The sequence below is a fragment of the Carassius gibelio genome, chromosome A11 (genome assembly GCF_023724105.1).
Source record: "Carassius gibelio isolate Cgi1373 ecotype wild population from Czech Republic chromosome A11, carGib1.2-hapl.c, whole genome shotgun sequence".
In the NCBI taxonomy this organism is placed as follows: domain Eukaryota; kingdom Metazoa; phylum Chordata; class Actinopteri; order Cypriniformes; family Cyprinidae; genus Carassius; species Carassius gibelio.
The window spans coordinates 6,882,521-6,907,125 of NC_068381.1; the positions used below are offsets into that span (position 1 = coordinate 6,882,521).

Here is a 24,605-nt window from a genome sequence, read left to right on the forward strand (position 1 = left end):
AGCAATTCGTCTTCTCCCTGAAAGCATCTCTTCCTCTGTGGAGTCTTTCAAATGAAGCGAAAGAAGGAAATGGCAAAGAACAATGGGACACACATTCAAAAAGTTCTCAGAGAGGAATCGAAGAGGCTTGGATTTGACAAATTAGTTTCCTCAATGATAATCTTCAACAAAAAAACATGACGTCACGCGGCAGGGCAGTAAACTCCGCAGACATTGTCCTCGGTAATTGTCTCTCTCTCTCACACACACACGCACACACGCACACACGTTTGGTAAACGACATTTCAGACATCTTTAGTAATATTAGTTGTAAGAAAGCATTGATGTTTTGGGGAATGCCAACCCAGAACAATGAGGACAGAAAAAAAAAAAACATACATGTTTTAGTTAATTTCCCAATAAACTGATTAATTTTAATACATATGTACATATTTTATACATATGTAAACATAAATATAAACTAATACGTTTTAAATAAGGCATATTGAATGTTTAAATGCATTGCAAAGTGGATATTATAATACCCATTACTCTTAGTAACGTAGTAATTACATTTCATAATTTAAAAGTTCAGTTTGGGGGTATCGTATTGGTTTTTGATGTTACTGGCCTTTATCGGTGCCGATATACAGCCATATCTCACAGCTGTGAGTGTGATATTGCATTTATACAACAGTTTGATGACACGAGTGTGTAAATTCAAAAGAAAAGCAACAACAGATTGTCTTTAAATGGACTGAGCAAGTGTGATTACCTGCATCTGATACAGCATTCATTCTTCAGCTCATTCTCATATTCACAATAAAACATTAGTTTGAATTTCAATGAGGAAAGCAATGTCTTTGTTGTACTATCCTTTCATCTGTTTTTTTTTAAATTACTGTTTTATTACGAAGTCAGCGCTCTGAAATACATAATTAAAATTACATAAAATATAACGTGATGAGATTCTGCCCTCAGCCAAAACTATTTGCTCTGGAACAAATAATAGATTAGTAAGACCAAAGATTGCCAGTTAGATTTATCCAAACCAATATCATGTTTAACCACTATAGAGACATCGGAGCTAGCAGTGAATTCTAGAAGATCTGGCCAAGGAGAGGCTGCTCTCTGTGGGTTCATAAGTGTTGAACAGCCTTGACGCCTTGAAGCTCACAAATAAACTTAAATAGCTTTCAAATAGACGTCATCTATATTACAAGCTGCATATTTGAAGTCTAATTGCAAATGGTTCAATTTATTCAAAGCCTCGAAATGGTTAGTTTCTCCCACGACTAGTTCTGATATTGCTTGCATATCACACTCTTATCATCAAATCATATTCAAGGACCAGAAAGAACTCTTGTATAAACGCAATATCACATTCGTAGCCATGAGATGTGTATCGGCACATGATCATTATATATGGCACTCAGCCTGCTGTGCTGACAGCCATATCTCACTGCTACTTTTATGATATTGCTAATATATATATATATATATAAATATGACATTTCCCAAATTTGACATTTCTAAACTTTTAGTTTTTAACTTTGATATCAGCCATGTTCAGATCGAATTAGTGGGCTACCATAATTTTTATATCTACAATTTGAAAGTAAATCCATTTTAACAAACAAATTGATAAACAATTTGATATAATTAATGAAAATAAAGTTTAATTAAAATATGAAAATAAATGAGTATATGATACAAGTACATCAGTGCAGTATACCCTATTGCTATAATGAGTAGAAAATAAATAAATAAATAAATAAATCAGGAACTAAATAATTTCCAAATAATATTTAGACATTCATAATATTTGGTTTTTATCCCTTCAGTTTGGAATGTGTTACATCCTTATTACGTTATGACACAGTACTGTTTCTCTTCACCGAGCAGCCTTTTAATAAACATCTTTAATATTTATCCAGACGCACTGGGCCAAATAGACTTTACTCTCCCTGTTCATTGATTATGTTGTGCATTTATGAAAGCACCATAAAAAAAAAATATGTTAACTACATTTTTGAAATATAGGATGTGATACAGCTAGCTGGAGGCCAGAAGTGTATAGTGTCTGTTAATTAAGGATTTACATCAAACCAGATATTTGTTGTGGAGCCCGCAGTGCATTTGGTCTGTTGATTGCAATGTGTAAAAATCATGCTGTGCCCAGAGGCCGATTCTAGTGCAAATAAAGTATAAGGAAAGAAAATATAGAGCCTGTGTCCATAACAGAAGCCGTCTTTAATTATTCATGCTGAGTGGGAATAGTCGAACTTGTTAGACTTTGTTATTCAACGATAGGATCCATTGATTGACTAGCGTAGACACTCTGTACTCCTGCACGTTTTAGATCAATTTGTGTTTGTATGAGAAAGAAAGAAGGCTGAAAAGAGAGACAGACTGATAGAAACAGTGAGGTTCAGGACTGCAGGGAGTTATGGCAAAGGACTGAAAATCTATCATGGTGACAGTATGCATGGAAAACGTCAATATGTGTCACACACAGAAAACCTTCCGGGTGGATAAAGGAAAGCGACAAGTGCAGAGCCAGGGATCTGAGTGCAGAAACACAGGTGCAGCCATGCTTATCAGGTTTCTGGTTGTCCAAACATAGCCCAGTTAATTGTTGTGATTAATATTATTGATCCGGTGAGGGAAATTATGGTAGCCCACTCATTTGACCTAAACGCGGCTGATATCAAAGTTGCTTTTCTCTTCACTAAAGTTTAGAGAGGGAAACTGAGTTCTCACATTAATGTCTTCTCTTCAACATATGCTCCGGCATATGTGATTGAGAAGTGTTCTAGACATCTTCTACTTGTCAAATCGTCTACTTTTTGTCCTCTTAATTAGCAGATTGAGAGGAGTACCATCATGGCAGGTGCTCTGAGCTGCTGGTTTCTGGTTTACTTTCTCAAGTGGAGATTTTCAAATGCACCCAGACATCTTCATCGGAAGCAATTGCTGTAAAGAGGAAACAGGATTTCAGAACTGTATAATTGACATAATTATCTACAATAAGTCGATTCTTTGTTCCAACACTATTTCTAGCCATTGCTTCTTTTCTATGTTCCATTAGACCAGATCTCTCTCTCCCCAAGATGAAGCCAGCTGAATCTAAATGGGACGCATGTTTTATTCAGGAGCCAAGTGATATCATAGCTTGTGCATCAGGGAGAAAAGTGTGCGTGAGTGTTTTTGTTTGGGTTGGTGTTTGATTGGAAGTCACTGAAGTGAAATGACTTTACCTATGCTGGGCGATATATCTAACGATATGATCATGCGCATCTAGTCAGTAAATCTGGTGCCGCTAAATCTGGTACGCAATATAGCGTTCATTATCGAAGGCGATTCATCTGGGATAATGAACACGATATTGCGTAGCTTGTCAGTGATCTACGGCTCTGTCTATTAAATGCCGCTCCAATTATAAGCAGGTGATGGTGATTTAGCGGTAATCACGGAACCAGATTTACTGACTAGATGCGCATGATCATATCGTTAGATATATCGCCCAGCCCTATAACTTTACCTATTGATTTTTTTGGGGGGGAGCTAATTTTCTTAAGATTTAGGAACACAGTGGAAAGGAAATGCTTTCACGGATATCTTAGTTAAGAATGGCATTAAATCCACAGCATGCAATGAACCTGTTAAATGGGTGAATTAGATGTTGTGAGTTTTAGATGCCAATGTTTAATTGCATCATCCATCAGTGTGACAGCAAGTTTTACTCAGTTTTGGGCAAATTTCTTGAGGAATTCCTGTAGTAACATAATGCTAAAATTTCCGTTTTGTGGAAACAAATGAGATTATATTGCCTAAATATATTCTTATTTTTCTTCCCAATTTTTAACAGGTAGTTTCCTACTCAAGATCCTCCAGTTGTTTTGTCATTTAAAAACACCACATTGAAATCTCATGGAAATTAAATTACTGAGCATGGATGTCTCATTTGATTCTAGTAACTCTACTGAATCTTAACACTGGATTAATATCTTAATTTTAATCCAATTTTAATATCTTTTTATACTCCCAATATTTTTTTCAGAGTGGGTTATGAAACATTTCACAGTTGTTAAGCTTTTGCGAGAAGGTCAGCAAAATTTTATCATTTGGTTATAAATTTACAAGTTTCTAGTTGATTTGATATTCTAAAGGTATACAGTATGCAGAGCATGAATGTTTAAATTTTACATTTATGCATTTGAAAGATGCTTTTAACTAAAGCAACATACATTGTATTTTGAGTATACATTTTATCAGTTCATGCATTCCTTGGGAATCAGACCGATGCCACTGTTCTACTGTTTGAGCTACAGGAAAGTATGTGACAAGAAACAATCAATAATGCAAAAACTTTTAATGTGCTATGTTTAGCTTTTAACATCTGAGGGAAATATCAACTCATCAGTCAATCTATTAAATTAATAATAATAATAATAAATATTAACATTCTCTCCTGCAATTAATAGATGTCATAAACATACAAACTGACATATATATTAATATAAACTAATAATGTTATTCTGCAATAAGTAAATATGCCTTTGTGATAAATAAACAAACAATTTATTAATTTATTAATTAAAAATGACATGCTCCTCCACAATAAATACATACATAAAGTGACATAATCCTCTCCATTTCCTTTATACTGTATATATATATAAAAAATGTTGTGTGTGTATATATATATATATATATATATATATATATATATATATATATATATATATATATATATATATATATATATATATATATATATATATACACAACATTTACACGGATGGAGTTATTTAAATGGATTGTCTGCTTGTTGCATGCTGTATTTGTCCAGTTAATGTTATGGATATTGTTAATTTACAATGCAAGGAATGTCAACTTGTGTGGAATGAAATCATGAAATCTCAAAACCTGACCACCTGGGATTAATAGCCACCTGGCTACTGTATGAATAACTAGCTGTAATGGTTCTATTTCAGGGAATGTACATACTGAAAAAAAAGAATAGCTTAATATAACTGTAAAGCATCCACCAAATCCCTCAAATGTACATGTGACGAGATAAACCAGGGTTCAAAATGATAACCCAGAGTTATCAATTTCACATGTGAATGGTTTGCTTAGAAAGATCTGACAGCACTGCTGCACCTAAAACATCCTATAACTTTGCTCCATTTAGAATTGGATAACTTCCCTGCACCCAATTACCTTGTCAAAAATGCCTATAGGGTAAAGTCTTCATTGCATCCAGGCCTTCTGAGGAACATAAAGGGACGACATTTCACCAAATTCACAACCCTCCCCAAGGGGTCACACTGACAGTATCCCATTTCTCTTGCTGTACTCTCTGTCTACAAATCCTAGTAAGCTAAAAGCAGATAATTCGTTTCAGACAGAGCACAGTGTGAGAGCTCACCTGGCTTTGTGAGCCATCACACTGAATCCCACCTCAAATAAAAGAGGCATGGGAAAGTAACTTTATGCAGGATTTTTTGACATTGCGATGCTGTTAACAGAGCTTAACCTTTTCCAGGTTTAATTTGCTCAGGTGCCTGTTTAAATGTCACCGCTGGCTTCCTGATTGAAGACTCCCTGCCTCGCTGTATTTAGATGAAGTTATTAAACATCTCTAGTCTGCCATTTACGTAATGTCTTGGTATATTAGCAGGTGTTAGGTTAGAGCTGTGAAGAGAAAAATGAAGATGAGCATATACAGACCTTTGCTTTTTTTTTTAACCAAAACTGTTGGATTCCATTTAAGGGGGGGGGGGGGGTGTGTGTGTGAAATGCTCGTTTTCACTCAATATTCTGTTAATCTTGAGTACATATAGAGTAGTACTGCATCCTTCATAACTCTTCAAAAAGTCTTTAGTTTTATTATATTCATAAGAGAAAGATAGTCTGTACCGATTTTTCCCGGAAAAACACGACCGGCTGGAGGCGTGACGTGTGGGCGGAGCTAAAGAATCACGAGCGCCAGTAGGCTTTTGCGTTGAGAGCGTTTGGAAGCTGTGACATTACCGTGAGGGAAAAACCATCATCCAAAACAAACCATGGCTAACAGTCAGATTCAGCCGTTTATTTATGATCCAGAATCAGATCCAGAGGCTGAAATTTAACAAGAGCAGCATCAGCAACCACATCTCTATGTGGTATGTACTGAAACTGTATATACTTGCTTAGCGGTTTTGGAAAATGACTGTCTAAGTTCCACTTTATGTCGTCTTTTTTTTATTATTTTTTTTAGCTGTACATGTGGAAAGTGCAGTTTGTGTTGTTTACTTGATGTGCTTACGCGCCGATAGCGAAGTTAACAACACAGAGATATTTGAAGCAGTTTTACTCACCGCCTGCGGTTCCAACACACGATCGTGACCCTTTTTCGTTGGGACTGCATTACCCTTAAGAAATAAACAATGTGCAAATCCGGCGTCAAACTGGGCCTTGTTTGTAAAACAAGCATCTTCGAAATGCAGGGAACAAACACAAACACTTGCACAACTCCGTTGATGCTCTGTAAAAATAAACTCCATCCACTGGTCCTTTAATGCTGTTTTATTTTTTTTTTTGGTAATCTGTGCAGGGTTGTCTTGCCCTGGCAACCAAAAACACACTTCTTTTGTGACATTTCGTGACGCTCTCGCTCTGATCAGTGAATGTCTGTGCTCTCAGTGCTCTGCTATACTGGAGCATGCGCTCTTCCGGCAGAAGTGCCTCAGGACCCATATAAGGAAATTCCACTCCATTTACCGTCACACAGACCCATACTCGAAAAAAACTTTCCGAAACTTGTGACAAACCGGAAGGAGTATTTTTGGAACAAAAATACTCCTTCAAATGTACAACTTAATTTTTGAAACTTTGTCCATGTTTAGCATGGGAATCCAACTCTTTAACAGTGTAAAAAACTCAGTATGCATGAAATAGCATTTCACCCCCACTTTAAACACATTTACAGAAAATCTCTTAAATATTTTTTTTTTTTAAAGCCAATGCCTATACATGCACAACAACTTTTTCTATAGACTATTTAATATGGAGTCTCAATATGCAAAAGACAGGATGCACACATGGATAGCCCAACTGACATGCATGAAACATAATTCACATGCAAAAACACACAAAAAATAAAATCCTTGACCATTGTGAGCCAGCAGCTGCTATGGTTACAAATAATGCTGCTAAAAATGCAATGTACCAAATATTGGCCAAAATGAAGAAGGATTTATGCTCATTTACCAGTTTTTGTGCAGCAACGCCAGGTACAGTGCCCTTCCGACAGTTACAGTGCTCCCAATTAGTAGCTTTACATAACGATGAATAAACCTCACGAGAACCCAGTGTTTATGAATAACGGAATGTTTGTACTTATCAATTGTGCAACAGGATAAATATATATCAGTATAGTTCAATTAAAGATGAAAAGTCAAAACATCTTTGCTTCTCACGTGTCCTGCCATTATAGCCCCACACATGACATGCAGAAAAAAATGCAGAAAAAAGGCTAAATTGTGCATGATTTACTGATTCGTTCCCTCACTGTACTAAAACGTGCACACGATTACTATTTACTATAATTTACTATTTCGTTGACTCGAATTGAGGGAATGCAATAGTAATTGTGTGCACGTTTTAGTACAGTGAGGGAACAAATTAGTAAATCGTGCGCACAATTTATTTATTTTTTCTTGCATGTCATGTGCAGGGGCTCCGTACCATTGAGGTTCAACTGCTGAGAGAAATGTATACAGGTTTGGAACAACTTGAGGGTGAGTAAATTATGACAAAATATATATTTTTTAACTGAACTAGCCCTTTAAACATGTTCTTCACATACACAATATGTCTTAAGATGAATTTATAACAGATACTGGTTTGTCCTTTTTTGTGGAAACATTACATAAAATTGCATAATCGTTAATTATAATAATAATTATAATTTTTGGATGAACTATTCTTTTAATGAGCTCATGCAGTTTCGGGATTCTGTCCTCTACTGACATTTTCAAGCAATCTGATTAAGGTTGACCTGTGTTATGTTAACCTTTAGCATATTGCATTGTATGTTTGAGTGTCTGAACTGAATTTGGCCTTCCTGATGAGATGGTGAGAAAGATCGAGAGAAACAACAGGGAAAGGCATTCCATTGATTTGCCATCCAACTCTGCTGCCGTAATCACCTGATTGTTCCAGACAAATATACAGGTGAATCGACAAGAATATCAAATTCGATCTCTCTCTCCCCACTGGCCTGCTCCCAACAGAACACATTTCCCTCAGCCAAACACTGTGTAACCAGGGGTGGCGTTTCATACCCTAGCCCAGTCAGGTGTGCCACGAAAAATTATCCAAACTTAATTTCTCTATAATAGCTTGTTATTATTCTATTCTACTACAAATACTGTACTGTATATTACCAATTAAAAGAATTACAAAGAGCTTGTCAGTAAAACTTTGTAATGCCATTGGATCCTCTTAACCTCTTAAGCCGGGCTCATACTACAGGATTTTTGGCTGGGTTTTGCTGTCGCGAACAGATTTCCACAGTCTGCTACTAAAGTCTGGATCGTGACCAAATCGGTGCTTGTTGTGGTCGCGGAATCCGTTAAGTGTGAGAAGGTCAGCAGCTTGATTCGAACTTGTCTCGAGCTATCACAGACGCTACGATATTTTCGAACCTGTTTGATATTGTCGCCCAGCTATCAAATCAATTGCCGTATTTTTCAGACTATAAGTCGCACCTAAGTATAAGTCGCATCAGTCCAAAATACGTCATGACGAGGAAAAAAAACATATGTCGCACTGGACTATAAGTCACATTTATTTAGTACCAAGAGAAAACATTACCGTCCACAGCCGAGAGAGCGCCCTCTCGTGGCTGTGGACGGTAATGTTTTCTCTTGGTTCATTTCTCTAGGTTCATGTCAAATTAATTTTGATAAATAAGTCGGACCTGACTATAAGTCGCTACACCAGCCAAACTATGAAAAAAAGTGTGACTTAAAGTCCGGAAAATACGGTAACTAGAAATAAACGAAAAAATCTGATATTTTGTGTATGTAATACCATGTTTCACTGTACTGTTTAATCACCTCCAACTCTTTTTGCAGTAGGCTACTACTGTGTGGTTTCCTTCAGTGCTTTCGCCGCAGGGCCCGGTATGACCACACCAACTGCACCCCACTAAGGGCGGCCCTGGTTTTGTAGTGTTTGCACCTTGTAAGTGTTGTGTTGTGTAGTATACATGCAGCTATGACGACGACAGATGAGAACAAATCTTATTGTATAGTGTGAGCAACACATTGATTCATCTAGTCTTTCAATCCTGTAGTGTGACCCCGGCTTTAACTTCACCCTGTCTCTGTCCATTCAGACTGACACGCTGCGCACAGCCTGGAGGAGCCAGATCTTCACTTTTTCGCAACGCAAGGATAAATATCTGATGTTTGAATAGTAAAGCATTTTCTTTAATCAAACACTATGGTGCGCACATACAAATTCGGACAAATTAGCCACCTCGTAAAATATGTACAAATTGCCGTGAGATTGGGCTGTTAATGGAAAGTAAAAAAACCATGACAGAAAAACAAATGTGTTATGTTTTGTGTCCATGAGCTCTTTATGTTAGTGAGGTAGAATTTGTACTTGTAGTACTAATATATTATGAACTGATTGTTCGGTTTAACTATGTAATGGTATACAACATTCAAATCAAAGTCTAATAATAAAATAAATACAAAACAGCGCGACCGTGCCTCGCAGACGACTGCTGCGCATAAACAAAAACCAAAACACAAAATAAAGCCCAGGCCTGGTCCTCACTAAAAATTCATAATAAGGACATTTGCAAATATCCTCATTCGAAAGTCTGAAAACTAATCACATAATAGTTTCACCAGCTCTGAACAAATCCCTATTTTGCCCCAGGGTTGTCACATATTTCCCTGCTAATTAGCTGAATAAGTTAATAGATGTGCTTCTACAAAAGTATCTGAACTCTTGGCCAAAATAAAAACTACTTCTGAATTCCTCTTTTTCTCTTTAACATGTCCACACACTTTAGTGCACTTCAAATGACTGTGCTTCTTGTTATGGATCTTTTAAAGACTTTTATAGGGTGATTTACTTTGTTGGTAGTAATATAATTAGAAGACCCTTGAAACTATATGTGGGTTTCCTTGGCATTTGGGTCTTTGCTTCATTATGATAACTCGGCTATCTATCCAGGGATTTGGCATTAATATGATAATGTAATTGCTTTTTTTTCAAAGTCGCTTTGGTGAGTGTTTATATAAACATGAAATGTAAATACAAATTCTGTTTGCTCTTTTTAAAGGTTAAGCATGTTTTGCTATGATTCTTCTCATAATTTGCTCATTACCTGATGTGGAAGTTGCATAATGGCTATGAATTCAGGCTGATCATGCAAACGTTTCATGTCCTTTTCCCAAATCGGCATGACCTATGAACTGGAGAATAAATGAAGCACCAGTCTTGCTCCATAGCCATTGCTACAGGTTGCTTTAGAAAGACTTTACTGAAATTAGCGTATGTTCATTTGTGTGAAAATCATCTGCTAGAGCAATAGCATACTACTCTACAGAGCATGTGTTTTAATGGAAAAGGTTGAGGTTTATTTGAAAATGCTGAAAGAGGGTTTAATGGTATCATGAAGAGAGGATACAGGCTGATTATGTGGTGTGCCATTTCAGTTATGAGTTTGGTTAGTTTTTCTCCATGCTACACATGTACACACAAGCACATCGAATAAAAAAAATAATCTGAACTGAATTGATAGTAAATGACTGGATGTTCCTTAAATAGCTCTTGATATTATTATCACCTGTTTCTATAGCAAATTTAAAGATACAATCACATGTGAAAAGGAATATTACCCTCATTAAAAAAAAGTAAAGTGGTTCACCACAAATGAAAATTCTATAATTATTTTCTTGTCGTTTGAAACCCGCATGACGTTCTGTCATCCTTGGAACACATATTTTCAAGAATATTATAACTAAATATTATAACTAAGTTATAATAACTATTAAGCTCCAAAATAACAAATGAACAAACAAGCAAATAAACCCTATTTTTTGTCTTGGTACAGCAGAATTAAATGGCTTCAAAGTAACCTGATGGGACTATCAAACAAGCAAATGCTAATAAAAATACCTTGTATAAAATAAACAATTTTTTGTCTTAATACAGTAGAATTGAACAGATTCAAAGTCCCGATTACAGTAACTAAAATCACTGCTGGTAATGGTGTTAAGAAGTCCAGTACAAGAAGTCTGACAAACATAAAACAGCCTGGCAAAACTATGTTGCTGGTCATTTAAAAATATCAGTGCTGCAGTTTCAGGTTCAAAGTACACCTTAATGGAGTTTCCATTTCCTGTAATACTTTAATTGTGTATTGATTTTATTTCCCCAGAGGCATAACCACGCTTTTGAAATGGCCTAAATTCCCAGAAACCCATTATGTCGAGTACAACCCTAAGAGACTCCCAATCAGCAGTTTACAGAGATGCGGATCAAAGCTTAAGTGGCTGATTTTGAGTAATTCCTACAAATATTAACTTTAAGAAGTTAGGATTGCTACTTTTTATGGCATTGAGTTTTTATGAATGGTCCACACTGAACACATTGAGTACCTTCTTATGCTCTCAGAGGGAAAGCACATTTGATAATTCCATCCAATTGCTAATTCTTTTTTTTTTTTTTTTTTTTTTTATAAACTAAGCCTAACTACACTTTATTTTTATGGGTGTGAAAGAGTGAACCTAGCATGTATTATATAGGTGGTTGTTAGGGCATTGCTATTTTATTATTTTATCTATCGGAAGTTCTGGGAGGTTTCCTGGCCCATTTCAATAAACCCCCAAAAAGGTTTTATGTTCTAAGTTGACTTACTTTTCAAACGTTTTAAAATTGATCATCCCAGTATAATATGACTTAAAGACATTGTGCGCCATATGCACCAGTTGCCCATCAATGGTCTGCAATATACTGTATATGGTGAGGATTTACAATGCTAGAGTCATTGTATGTAAACAGGTCATGTGCCATGTTTTTCAGTGACACAGACGTCACAGATACATTGTGAATATGCAAACAAGAATGTTAACATGGGGTTTAGGAATACAGTGTGAAACATTATTTTATCAAAGACTATATAATGGGGGGGAAATGCAATGCTCAATATGGCGGCTCTATCAAAGGAAGCCCCACCTTTTGAGTAAAAGAGCCAATCGGTAATCAGTAAAGACATCGCGTCACTGCAGCTGCCATTAGAAGTTCAGTTTGCTATAGAAACAGTCAGTGTTCTGTGACAAATGTTTAGGACTGCACATGCACACTGGCTGGTCTAGCCTTAATGGCAAAAGAAACAACATTCATAAGACAGTTGTTGACATATTTCATTGGTGATTTCAAATATACAATTTAATTGTAAGCTTGGAAAACAGTTTTGGAGAATTAAATGTTTCCCCATTCAAAGAGATAGGAGACTTGTATGCCTGAGGGGAGATTCAAAGATGGCCTACCGAGTGAAATTACTTGCCTTACAGGGATTTAGAGTTTATGAATAATTAATTGTTAACCCCAGGCAAATTATGACCAGTGTAAACTGTAAAACAATATAACCCAGGATTTGTTTACATGAGGTTTATAATGACTCATGGTTAACTATTTTAAACATGACAAGACTTTATGATATTCTGCTATGAATAAATGGCTGTATGCAATTTTCAGTTCCTTTTTATTGCTCTTTATAAGTAAACAGCACACTTCTTTTTAATCAGAGCAAACCTCTCCATGCAATGTGAGGGATCATTCATGTCCATTGTTCAAACAGTGTGGAAGAGAAAAAACACATACACAACCTTCATCCTCTAAATTTCCTGAAGGAGCTGACGGTTCTCATCACATGGATAAAAGCGTTTGCTTTTCCTCATTTAAATGTCTAAATCTCTAATACAAGTCCCTGTGCTACATCTCTCAAACATTTATCTCTGCACCCAAACCTTTATATTTCATGTCTCTTTGATCAAAAGAACATATTCAGAGAAGCACACTTATTTTCATAGCATAGCAGAAAATTCTTTCTTACTAACAATCCTTTCACGTTCCTCCGAATTATAACATTAAAATACAGCAATATTAAATGTTAATGTAGACTACAATTTTTCTCAATCGATTTGACACTTGATTCTCTTCTCGATTTGATTCTCCAAATGTAACACATGCTTATTGTTACGTTCCCCTCAGCGTCTAGGGGTCAGAAGGGGAAATAACAAATTATCTATCAACATATTTTTTTCTTGCATTTAGTAAAAGTAAATATTAACATCAAAACTATAGGTGTTCTTTAATGATTATAAAAGATATTCGACTATTGATGCACAAATACACTAATGAAAATGCATTTTTTTAAAAAATTACAGCTCACTGTGTTAAACGTTTTGAAAATAGTTGTTTTTGAATATGTGTCAAAAAGATTGAGTAAAAACTGTGTGCATATACCATTCAGATTTTTTATTAATTGTAAGATTTTTGAAAGAAAATGTATACTTTGAAAGAAGTTAATACTTTTTACCGATCAAAAAAAAAAAAAAAAAAAAGCGTGTTAAATAGTCATTAAAGAATCCTGGATTTTTTAAAATCATGTTTTCTACATAAATATTAAGCCACAGTTTAAAATATTTGTTTCAACATTCAAGATTTTCACATTTTCCAACCATGCAGTTCTACAGAATCTACGCCCATAAAAATGTATACGTTTACCAAATGCTTCACTGATTAACCATTAATATCAGTTAGATTAAACCAAAGACAAATGTATTAAACTAAACGAAAATGGAGGCAAATTAAATGTTGATAGTAACAGCATTATGAAAGTCAGTTACTGTAAATGAAATGTTTAAACAGATTAAGCACTTTGTGTTGTGTAAAGTATATTTTGTGATTTGGGGTTTTGTACTAATGCGATTGAAAACACACTGAAATGTTTGAAAAAAAAAAAATGCTTTTTTGAGGATCTATTATGAGAACCGAAAATATTTTTGGCACCTGTAATTGTCATGTCAGTCAATGCATGTTCTATTAATGTGACAGCTTTGTTTTGCATTGATGAGGCTGGCAATGCATTCTGGGAACACCTCCAGCTGAGGAGCGTCTGGAAGTGTTGCTTTGTGTGAAAGCACTATTAGATCTCTCACTGATGGCTTTGTTCAATGGACTTTGAAGTACACATTTTTCCACCTGTAAGAGCACCAAGCCTTGTCCTGTTTACTGATCTCTTCTTCACTGGCATGAGCAGCATGTGACAGGTCAGAAAAAAACACTTGACTCTGGTTTTTGAGGAAACCATCTAACCAAAGGAAGAGTTTCTTCTTCTTTTCTTGCAGCAGGAAATTTCATTTAAATTGAGCTGTTGATCTGTTTTTATGCAAAAAAGCATACACTCTCTTGATGTTTTGGGCATTCATGTCTTCATGGATGTGTATTTTTGCCGCTTGTGCCTTTTAAGTATACTGTACATTTGAGGATGATAGCTTGTTGTCCTTTCAGGTTTTTAGTGAGTGATAAGAAACTCTAGCAGCAGATGCTTCAGCTAATTTGAAATCATGCTTAAAGTCTAATGAGTGAGTATAGCCACATGACTTTAATGTAATACGTTAACATTCTGTGTGTGAAATCTAAGGCTGCCCACTAAAAGTCTACTATCTTTTAGTCGGCCAGAAGAGGCTTGGTTGACCAACATTTTATTAGTCACAAAAAAAAAAGTCTGTGAACTAAAACTCAACATAAAGAAGGTCCTAGAACCTATAAACACATAAGTCTAACAATGGGTAAAGCAGGAGAAATGTAATGTTTGGAATGGCCAAGTTATAGTCTTAAATTTTAACCCAACAAATATGTCAAAGGACAACCCAAAAGCTCACGTCACTTAGTTTAAACAGTGTTGTGGTCAACATTCCTCCAAGCCAATGTGCATGTCTACAGTTACTAGAAATGTTTGGTTGCATTACATCACTTGCTCACTCATTTGCATTCTGGCTGCACCCATTAACTGCAGAAGATCCATTGGTGAACATGATATAATGCTAAATTTCTCCAAATCTGTTCCAATGAAGAAATAAACGCATCTACATCTAAGATGCCTGAGGGTGAATACATTTTAGCAAATTATCATTCATGTTTAAATTCATATTCCTTTAAAGAATAGCTCCTTTCCTTTATCAGAAATGACAATGTGTTGCCATTGTATCCTTCCAGATGCTGATCTGTTTACCAGTATAAACGTCTTATTTTAACCATTTCAGTTAATTTCTGTTTTAATGGAAAATGTGCGACAAATGTTGTTGATTGAGCTTAACTTGAACCCAAAACACTCCTCACGATGCTGCCTGGCACAAACAATGGCAAACTCCACAATACAGCAGAATCCATTTGACCTCCCTGATGGTGCATTGCTCTCAGGCAGCAGCCTGATACTGTAGATCATGAATATTTACACCCTAAACTCTAAGCCCTAACAAACATGTATGATAAATATGCTTCCCTGCGCAGCAGAGGCTGGCGAAAACACATCGGGGATGGGTTCATCTTTGTACGCCTGCGGGGCCGATCAGCGGGAATGCCTGATGGGAAAAGATGTTGCCCGGTACATCCAGCCGTTTCAGAGACATGCTGAGCACAGAGCCTGTAGCTTGTCAGCAACATAAAAAAAAAAGGTCCAGTAACTCAACTGCACAGGCAGAGGCAATTTTGCAGTACATTTACACAATTATCCTGCTTGAGTAATCAATGACTCTTGTAGCAGGCAGAAAAAAAGCGATGGCCACCAGATGTAAATTGTGTGTGTGTGAGAACAGGTGTGACTGTACCCCTCTCTGCTACAGTGGAGCCTCATTTCCCACAGCCTGCCAAGTTGGCAAATTGAAGTATGCCGAGGCTCAGGTAATATTGCTGCAATTTGAGATTTACTAGCAGCTTTGAGAATACAAAACAGTGTCATGTGTTCAGACAACTGCACATGTGAATGTGTACCAAGGGAAAGTTACTTGTTGGCATGCATTCAATTAATGAATGCAGACACAGTGACACAAGTGATTAGCCCAAAATACAGTTTGCAATAAACAAATGAAAAATAATAAAATACATACTGTTACTTACTGTTACATACATACAATATAAAATACTGTTTTATATTTTTATATATTTAAAAAATGTATGTGTTCCTCTGAAGGCAAAGCTGTATATTCAGCATCATTACTGCAGTCACCAGCTTCACATGATCTTTCCGAAATCATTATAATATGAAGGCTCAAGAAATATTGTAAACAACGCAAGTCCTTACTTTTAATTAACGTCCTTGCTAAATGCTAAATGAATTTAGCATAAAAAAACAAAACAAAAAAATAATAAAATAAACAAATGTATAGTAAAAAATTTGACCTATATATTATAATAATATTATATTAAATATAATGATAATATTCTGTATATAAATCCAGACTTAGAATTATGTTTCCAGTCTACAACCTCAATCAGTATAAATAAATAACACAAATAAAATCTCGTAGGTGAGTGATATTTTCCTGCAATGCCATTAAACCTTCCCTTGTTTAATGGCCACTCATTCAAGCCAATGCAGATGAAGCTGCCAACTTCAGCAATTAATCTAGTTAAAAACACACAAGTATGCTTAAAGTTCCCGAGCTTCATGACCGCTGGCCAGAACTCATATCAGCCACTCCAAAGTCCACCAGTCCAACTGACTTTAAAAAAAAAAATGCTGCCAAGTTTCATGAAAAATGAATTACGAGGTTTATGCCAGCTTCTCCCCCTGGGATCATGTAGCAGATAACAGATGACACACTGGGTTAGAGTTCCCTCAGATCTCATCCCAAAGTAAATGGCAGCCAAGGTTAATTGGCTTCTCTGGCCTCCCCAGAGGCTGATCGTCATTATCAAAATTGTTTTGCTTTTGTTAAGTGCGGAGGGTGATGGGTTTAATCAAGGCATTAAATAAAAGAGATTTAGTCACAAGCAGTGCTTTAGTCTCTGCTCCTGGCGTTCGATTGTCCACTGTGCATCCAATTAAAATCAATGCAAACTATAATTGTATTTTATAGTAATTGGGTAGTTCAAACATATTCAATCAACAGAACTGGGACTTAAATTGTGCTGCCTAAAGCTTTCATCCACCTTCCCTATAATGGAAATGTGCTTTTGACATGATGCATCTGTGAATGCATTAAAAATGAATATGACATACAGTTGAACTATTATAGGTTAACAGTAGAAATCTAGAAATGTATTTAGGTGTAGGTATCCTATCTGACTTTCAGCTTCTCTTCAAACCAAATATCCATGCCAAGAAGAAAGAGCCATTTATTTCCTTTTATCTCCCTTTCACTATCTTATCCTTTTCTTCTTTCTTTAAGGGTTGAGGTGTTGATTAAAAACGCATTTGAAAACCCACTTTCAGGTTAAAGTGGCTGCATTTCTCTACCTGCTGCATTTTCAGATTTAGACTTTTTTTTTTTTTTTATATCCACTCATTTTGGGGGGAATTGAATTTGGGCTCATCGATAACTCAATCTTCATAGCTTTTTTTCTCCATGCACTCTGTTTGTCTTTAATCTGGCTGGGAGAAAAATAGCTGAACAATTTAGTCCTGTGAAACATTAGCCTGTGTAGAGATGCTTTATTCACAAATCTCTCATGCTTTTGTAGCTTTATCTTTTTTGTAATGAACTTTTCTACATTTTAATGTAATCTAAAATACGGAATCACATAAATGGAATACTGAATAAAAATGTATCATATATTTATAATATTTTTGAATAAAGTCTCTCACCAAGTCTACATTTATTTTATGAGAAATACAGCGATAACTAATATTTTAATGTATATTATACCAGTCTTCAGTGTCACAAACCTTCAGAAATTCTGCTTAGTCTTATTATCATCAATGTTGAAACATTTTTTGTCTTTTCAAATAAATGCAACAGTGGTGAGCTTGATTTATTTCCAAATAAATAAAGAAATAAAATCTTTTGGCCGTTAGTATATTTTCTTAAAAAGGAGTCACCCTTTACCTTGATAACATCATGAGGTGCATCATGGGATACTTTTCCAACAGTCCTGGAGTTTCCATGTATGCTTGGCTTTGGCGGCTTTTTCTTCACTGTCCGACTTTTTTTTCCCATTAAAAATAATTCTGTAAAGAAAAGGCACAATTTATATTTGTTAATAAAACTAATTTCAAAAACATTTACACAAACAGCAAATTCAAAGGTTTACAAGAACATGAAGAATCCAAAGCCAGAAAAATCTGTCCACACTTTGACTGGTAGTCTAAATTCAGTCAAGTGTGTTAATAACAGAGGGCTTGCTTTGAAGGTGCGATCATTGTGATTGTCAGACAATCAGGTGGATCCCATCTTGGGCTGTTATTTGGCTTTGTTTGGCTTTGTTTACAGCCTACCTGTTACAGCAGATGGCCAAGAGAAGTTGTTTCATTACCACTGTATCCTAAGGGTTCTCAATCGATTCGCTTTCTCTTTTTCCTCCTTCATCTTGGCTTATATTACTAGCAGTACATTTGACACACAGGAAAGAGAAGGTCAAACAGACTGCATTGTAGAATAGAGTACCCAGCACAACATGCTCTGTTGTACACTGCATATTTTGCCAGGTTGTATTACATGGATACAGGAAAAATAGCATGTTATGCACAGTAAACATACTGTAAATGCTGCAGAAAAAATAAGAGTAATATGGCAGTACACCAGGGCTCAACATTATGGAGTGTCTGCTGGCCTGAGACCATTTTAAGAGAGTTTTGGGAAAGCCGATGGAAGTGTCATGCATTTGTCAGTGTTGTATTCTTTATACACAGACAGGATACTATCATTTAAAGGTTTGGGTTTATTAACAAAGTTATAAAGTTATCCTGAAATGTATCCTGAAAAATGTTTTTTTTTTACCCTCACAAAATATTAAGCACCAACTGTTTTCAACACTGATAATTATCATAAATGTTTCTTAAGAAGCAAATAATCCTATTAGAATAATTTCTGAAGGATCATGTGACACTGAAGACTGGAGAAGTGATGCTGAAAATTCAGATTTGCATCACAGGAATTACGTTTTACAATATATTCAAATAGAAAAGTTAAATTATAATAAAATTTCACTATATTGTTTTTTACTGAATTTTTAATTGAATAAAGTGACTTTGAAAAATATTTTTACAGACAGCAATCTTCTGAACGGTACTGTACATGCATCTTTATGCTTTGCAAGCTTAATTTAAATGATGACTTAATGTATGATTGCAGTAGCAGAATAAATTTGGAAGTGTACAAAATCATATTGGCTACCAATATTCAAGAAAAGGCCACCAAAATCATTAGAAAGCATTTCATATTGGATCAGGACAATGACCCAAAACACCCTGCCAGTTCAGTCAAGGACTTTATCATGGCAAAGAAATGTAAAGTCCTAGATTGCCCAAATCAATCTCATTAATTTCACCATTTGAAGAGGAGACTAAAGACAGAAACTCCCCAAAACAAGCAACTGTTGAAATTGGCTGCATTAAAGGTTAGGGAAAAGCATTTCAAAGCATAAAACCAAGAGTCTGGTGATGTCAATGGGTTGCAGACTCACTGCTTTGATTGCATGCAAGGGATCTGCAACTAAATATTAACTTTTAATTTTTTACATCTGCCTTAAATTAAACTGTTCCAATACTTATGTTCACATCAAATAGTGTGATGAACTCTAAAAGTGCTGTCGCTTTATTTGGTAAAACGTGTCGAAAGACCTGATAATAAAATGTGTCATTCAGTAGTTTTGTTGCATATTCATCTTTTAATCAGATCTAGTTTTGTTGCATATTAATCTTTTAATCATATCTGCAAATGTCTTGACTCCATAGCAGAGAAAGCAATTTTGTCTTTACTGTTCCAATACTTATGGAGGGCACTGTATGTAAAGTATTTCAAATAAGTGTGTGTTGTTATTATTATTTTTTAATTATACAAATTATATTCAATATACAATTATCAATTTAAATTAATTAAAATGTGAAGTTTATAATTTTTTTGTGTCGGAGCCAGTGAAAATGTTGGCCCATCTCAGCAAACAGAAACAATCCTTACTGTTGAGCCATGTTGAGTGCACATTGCCATACACACATTCATCTCTGCATAAATATACCAATCCAGTTCAATAGTTCATCTGCACTCATAAGCTCTTAGAAAGCTCCATTTATTAAATATACTTATGAAACATATGTACACCATTAATTTACAATAGTCATATATATATAAAAAACAGGAAATAAAACAGCCATAAAATGAATTCTCAATAGAAGGCAAGGTTTTTTTTTTTTTTTTTTTTTGTATAGTCAGGAGATATAATGCACTTCAATAAGTACGAGACTTTGTTCCCAGGGCATGCCGGGTTATGTTCATTTGTGAGACCGGCTCGATTACGGTGGGATAGAGAATTAAACTGCCTGAATCTGCCTGGCCCATGGGAATTGGGATACACACAAATGACTCATATTCCATCCCTCAGCCGCCGCTGATATATTCTTATAGTCCTTTGGTGGTTAATCCCAGCCTTTAGCGGCTCCTTGCACTAGTCAATAGTTTCGACATCAAATGCAGTGTTGTCAGATGCGGACGCCTTTAATCTTGCTTTGTTGTTTTTTTCATGTTGAGCGATGATCGATCCTTTAAAAACAATGTCTGGGAAGGTCCGCCACCATGCCACAAAATAATTCTCTCAGAACCCTCTCCAATGGGGTTTCAGTCCATTAGCTTAAGCCCACTGTATATGCGGACTTTGAGACAGACATGTTTAAGCAGGCACACTGGATAAAGACAATTCAGACTGATGCTTCAGCCCTCCTACTGTGCTGTTGCTTGGAAAGTGTGTGTGCTGTGCATGTATAACCTATTATTATGCCCGTAAAATAACAATATACAGCTCTGTCATCATCCAGGAGCACACACTTACTTTCACGAAAGCTTTACTCTTTTCACAGAAAATAAGAAAACAAACAAAAATTCTCTGTTGTAATTTCTTGTTTCTAGCCTGTTGAGTCATCGCTGGCCTCTGATTGGCTGCTCAGCTTGCAGTGTAGATAATACAGTGCGGTGGGATTGCTAGGCTACAGGCTGTTCAATTAAAGGCCAGGCACGACATGGTGAGGTCAGATGTAGTATTCTTTGCTGTCGTGGTTGGGTTTGTGCAGGTCCAGCGCAGTCCGGAATGCCGGATGCTCCATGCTGGGGTGGTGCGTCTTTCTGGTGATCACGGAGGGTGCTGGAGTCCGTCGGTGTTGATAGAGGAAGTGGATGATGATGGCCAGCACACAGAGGGTGATGAACACCACTGCAGCCACTACTCCTGTTTATCAGATAAATGAAGAAGTTGAACACATGCTAAATATATTAATTAAATAATTATACTGATTCACTACTTAAAATATAGTTTGAATTAAATGTTGTGGGTTTGGATCTCATAAATGTATCTTGATGATAAATGGAAGATGCATTCATATTTCGATTGTTCTACAATGTAGTGCTGCAGTGGTACAAATGAGAACAGCATAAAACAAAACTTCTGATATAACTAAAGATGTATGAGGCTGTACAGTTTCCTTTCTAAGGATGGTTTATTACTTGTCAGATCTTTGAAAAGTTTTTCCCAGAGCTCAATATCATGGGGATCTATACCTCCGATTAGTGCCAAGTCTTTTTGATCAGCCTTTTTAAGTGGGTCTTTGCCTTGGTCTGTTTTTGCAGAGTCATCTGAAAGCAGAGAATGATAAGGAGAGGAAGACAAAGAACTGGATTTTGTGATTCTTTTCAGCAGGCTGAAAAATAGTACTTTTTGAGTCTCATTGTCGTGTGGAAACTATTAAAAAGGATCATTTACCTGCGTGTGTGTGTGTTTTGCTCAAAGTGTTCAAGCTGGATATAGTCCCACAACTTGATGCTTCCAGACGGCCGATAACAGTAACAAACGGGCTTTGGCTGTTTTGCAGGGCTGCCTTCAGAGGGGTAGCCTGATTAAACTGCACAGAGGACAGGCAGCCAATAAACCCTCTTAATCCAGCCTGGACCAGTTCCTTGTCAGTAATGTCACTACCTGAAACAGGAAAAAGAATTTAGCAACTGCAATTAAATGTGATGTTTGTCATATCTACTTTAAAATCCATTTTCTCATCACAGGTTAATATGCACAGACAACAACACTACCATTCAAGAAGTTTGGGATCAGTAAGATATTTAAAATGTTCAAGATTCTTTGATGATTAGAATTTCAAAAAGTTTTTGAAATATACATTTTATTTTGTTACATTATAAAATACTTTCCTGCCATTTGTCCTGGCTGAATCAAAGTATTAATTTATTTTAAAAGAAAAAAAAAAATTGCATGATAGTCTAGATATAAATAATACATTCAGATTATCTCCTGAAGCAAAACAAGTCTCTGTAGTGACATTGGCACAACAAACAGCATGAGTTTGGAGTGAAATTAGCTGTTTGTCTGACTAATGGGAAAAGAGGAGAGTAATTTGAAAACAATTATGCATTTCACCTTTAAATGAATTCAAAGTCACTGTTTAACCACTCGACAGCTTTTATTTTAAAAGAAGCAGACTGCAGAATCACACAAGTAACCTCTAATCTCTAATCACACAAGTAACCTCTAATTAAGAACCTTTTTAAAAAGCTTCATTATTATATTCCTCAAGTCCCTTTTTTAGTGTCCACAAAGCCTTTCTAAAACAGAATAAATCAGCACATTCAATGCTGGTTCCTTTTCTATTTTGCATCTGTAATGACTAATGAGTCTAAAAGGGGATTGTTGTAGTTCTGTGCTTTATTGCTAATTTGTCTTAAATGTTCTCTCGCCTCTATCAAAGCACTTGGGTTCATGCCACTTTCAGACCCTCCTTATTGGTTGTCTGGTAAAGAGAAACAGTCTCCTAGGCAACACTGAGAAACTCCATTTGGCTTTACTTGGCAACTTACCTGTGATGGCGCTGCCAAAAGCGTGCCTTCCTAGACATACTGTAGCAACAATCACTTTCTGGGGAATAATTAACTCAAATTAAGTGAATATTCATGAGTCTATGAATATAACGTGCTTATTGCTTACAAATATTAAATTACCCAAAGAGGGAATATTTAATCATTTAAAGGTAACCTTTACTAGAATTAATTTAAGTTACTCTAGACAATCTGTTCGTCCAGCGAACTGGAAGCTAGACTTCCTTATCAAAATTCAATAAAAATACCCTTCTTACAAACTCCAAGAAATATTAATCTTCTGATCAGGAAAAAACAATATTTTCTGTGTCTGTACTACTAAGATTACTGAAAATTAATTCATATAAAACAAAGCTCGTAGCGTAGATCACACGATTCAGGGACTTCGATCTCAATGAGCAATAAAACAATTCAATTCAAGCAAATTATAGGATTTAATAAAAACAGACTAAAGAGTACATAACTACAATTCACACGGAGTAAATATGAGTATATAGCAAAACGAAAATACAATTTAAACAAGGTAAATGAACAAGAATAATAATGAGATAAATGAGAGATAGAGATAAAGAGAGAGAGAGAGAGAGAGAGAGAGAGAGGGAGAGAAAGTGAAAGTGAAAAGCAATCTCAGCGTGGCAATTTCAAACAGTTAACTTTGCAAGAGACCCCAAGTCATTGAATGATTTCACAAACATGGAATAGCCTAGACAACCTTAAACAGCAATTTTAGTTGCGATATAAGAAAGTACTTGCTTTGATCTGGCTCTTGTGCGTAGCTGCGCTCAAATTGTCCGGTCTGTGCGGCCTCAGCGTGGTTCTTTCCAGAGCAGATGATACGCGAGCTCGATGGTTAACGCGAAGGTAAACTTTGCCAAAAGATGACTAGACTTAAGTTCGTTTGGCTCGTGAAGGCAATTGAACGAAGTCAAATATCAGCAGACAATAAAGAAAAACTAGAATGAAACGAAAAGTAAAGAAGAATAACGGAGAACTTCTTGAAGTCCGGTTGCAAAGCTGGGAATCTTCTTTTCTCTCTGGCGGAATGCCCAGAATACAGGTTTCCCTGAGCTTTTAAGTAAATCTAGGTTTACACCTATTTTTTTAGTATGAGCCAATGAAGTGTAAACAAACTAAGGCGGGAAAAATCTTCTTTGTTTGCTGATCTCCGCCCACTGGTCTAATTTATGGCGATGTCAAAGTTAAACACTTTTCTTAAGCAAGATCGTTCCTCTGACACAATGCATCTTTTTGTAATTTGCTATCAAGATTCGTTAAAGTCGTGTTTTTACGATTATCCAGACACTAAGAACTATGATTTTACCAGTCCCGTATCCAACGATACAGACTTACTATTAACTAAATGCATCTAAAGTTTGCATTAAACACACAGTAACATTCATATATTCCATTATGCCGCATACATACATTTGAGCACAAAAAGGGAGACATTAAAATACATTTAGAGGTAGTTTAAGTAAAATAAGGTCCATGGGCCAGCAAAAATGCTTGTGC

General features: G+C 35.9%; 1 protein-coding gene across 3 annotated transcripts in view; it reads right to left on the minus strand.

Annotated features, from left to right (window-relative positions):
* Positions 1 to 20,257: 20,257 nt before the first annotated feature.
* LOC128022186 (contactin-associated protein-like 5) overlaps positions 20,258 to 24,605 on the minus strand; it is a 65,142-nt gene continuing 60,794 nt past the window's right edge. For all 3 annotated transcript variants that reach the window (XM_052609496.1, XM_052609497.1, XM_052609495.1), the window contains 3 exons: positions 21,973 to 22,185; positions 21,771 to 21,845; positions 20,258 to 21,441 (listed from right to left, as the gene is read on the minus strand). In XM_052609496.1, the coding sequence (XP_052465456.1) occupies positions 21,245 to 21,441; positions 21,771 to 21,845; positions 21,973 to 22,185 (485 nt within the window). In that variant the 3' untranslated portion in view covers positions 20,258 to 21,244. The remainder of the gene's footprint in view (positions 21,442 to 21,770; positions 21,846 to 21,972; positions 22,186 to 24,605) is intronic.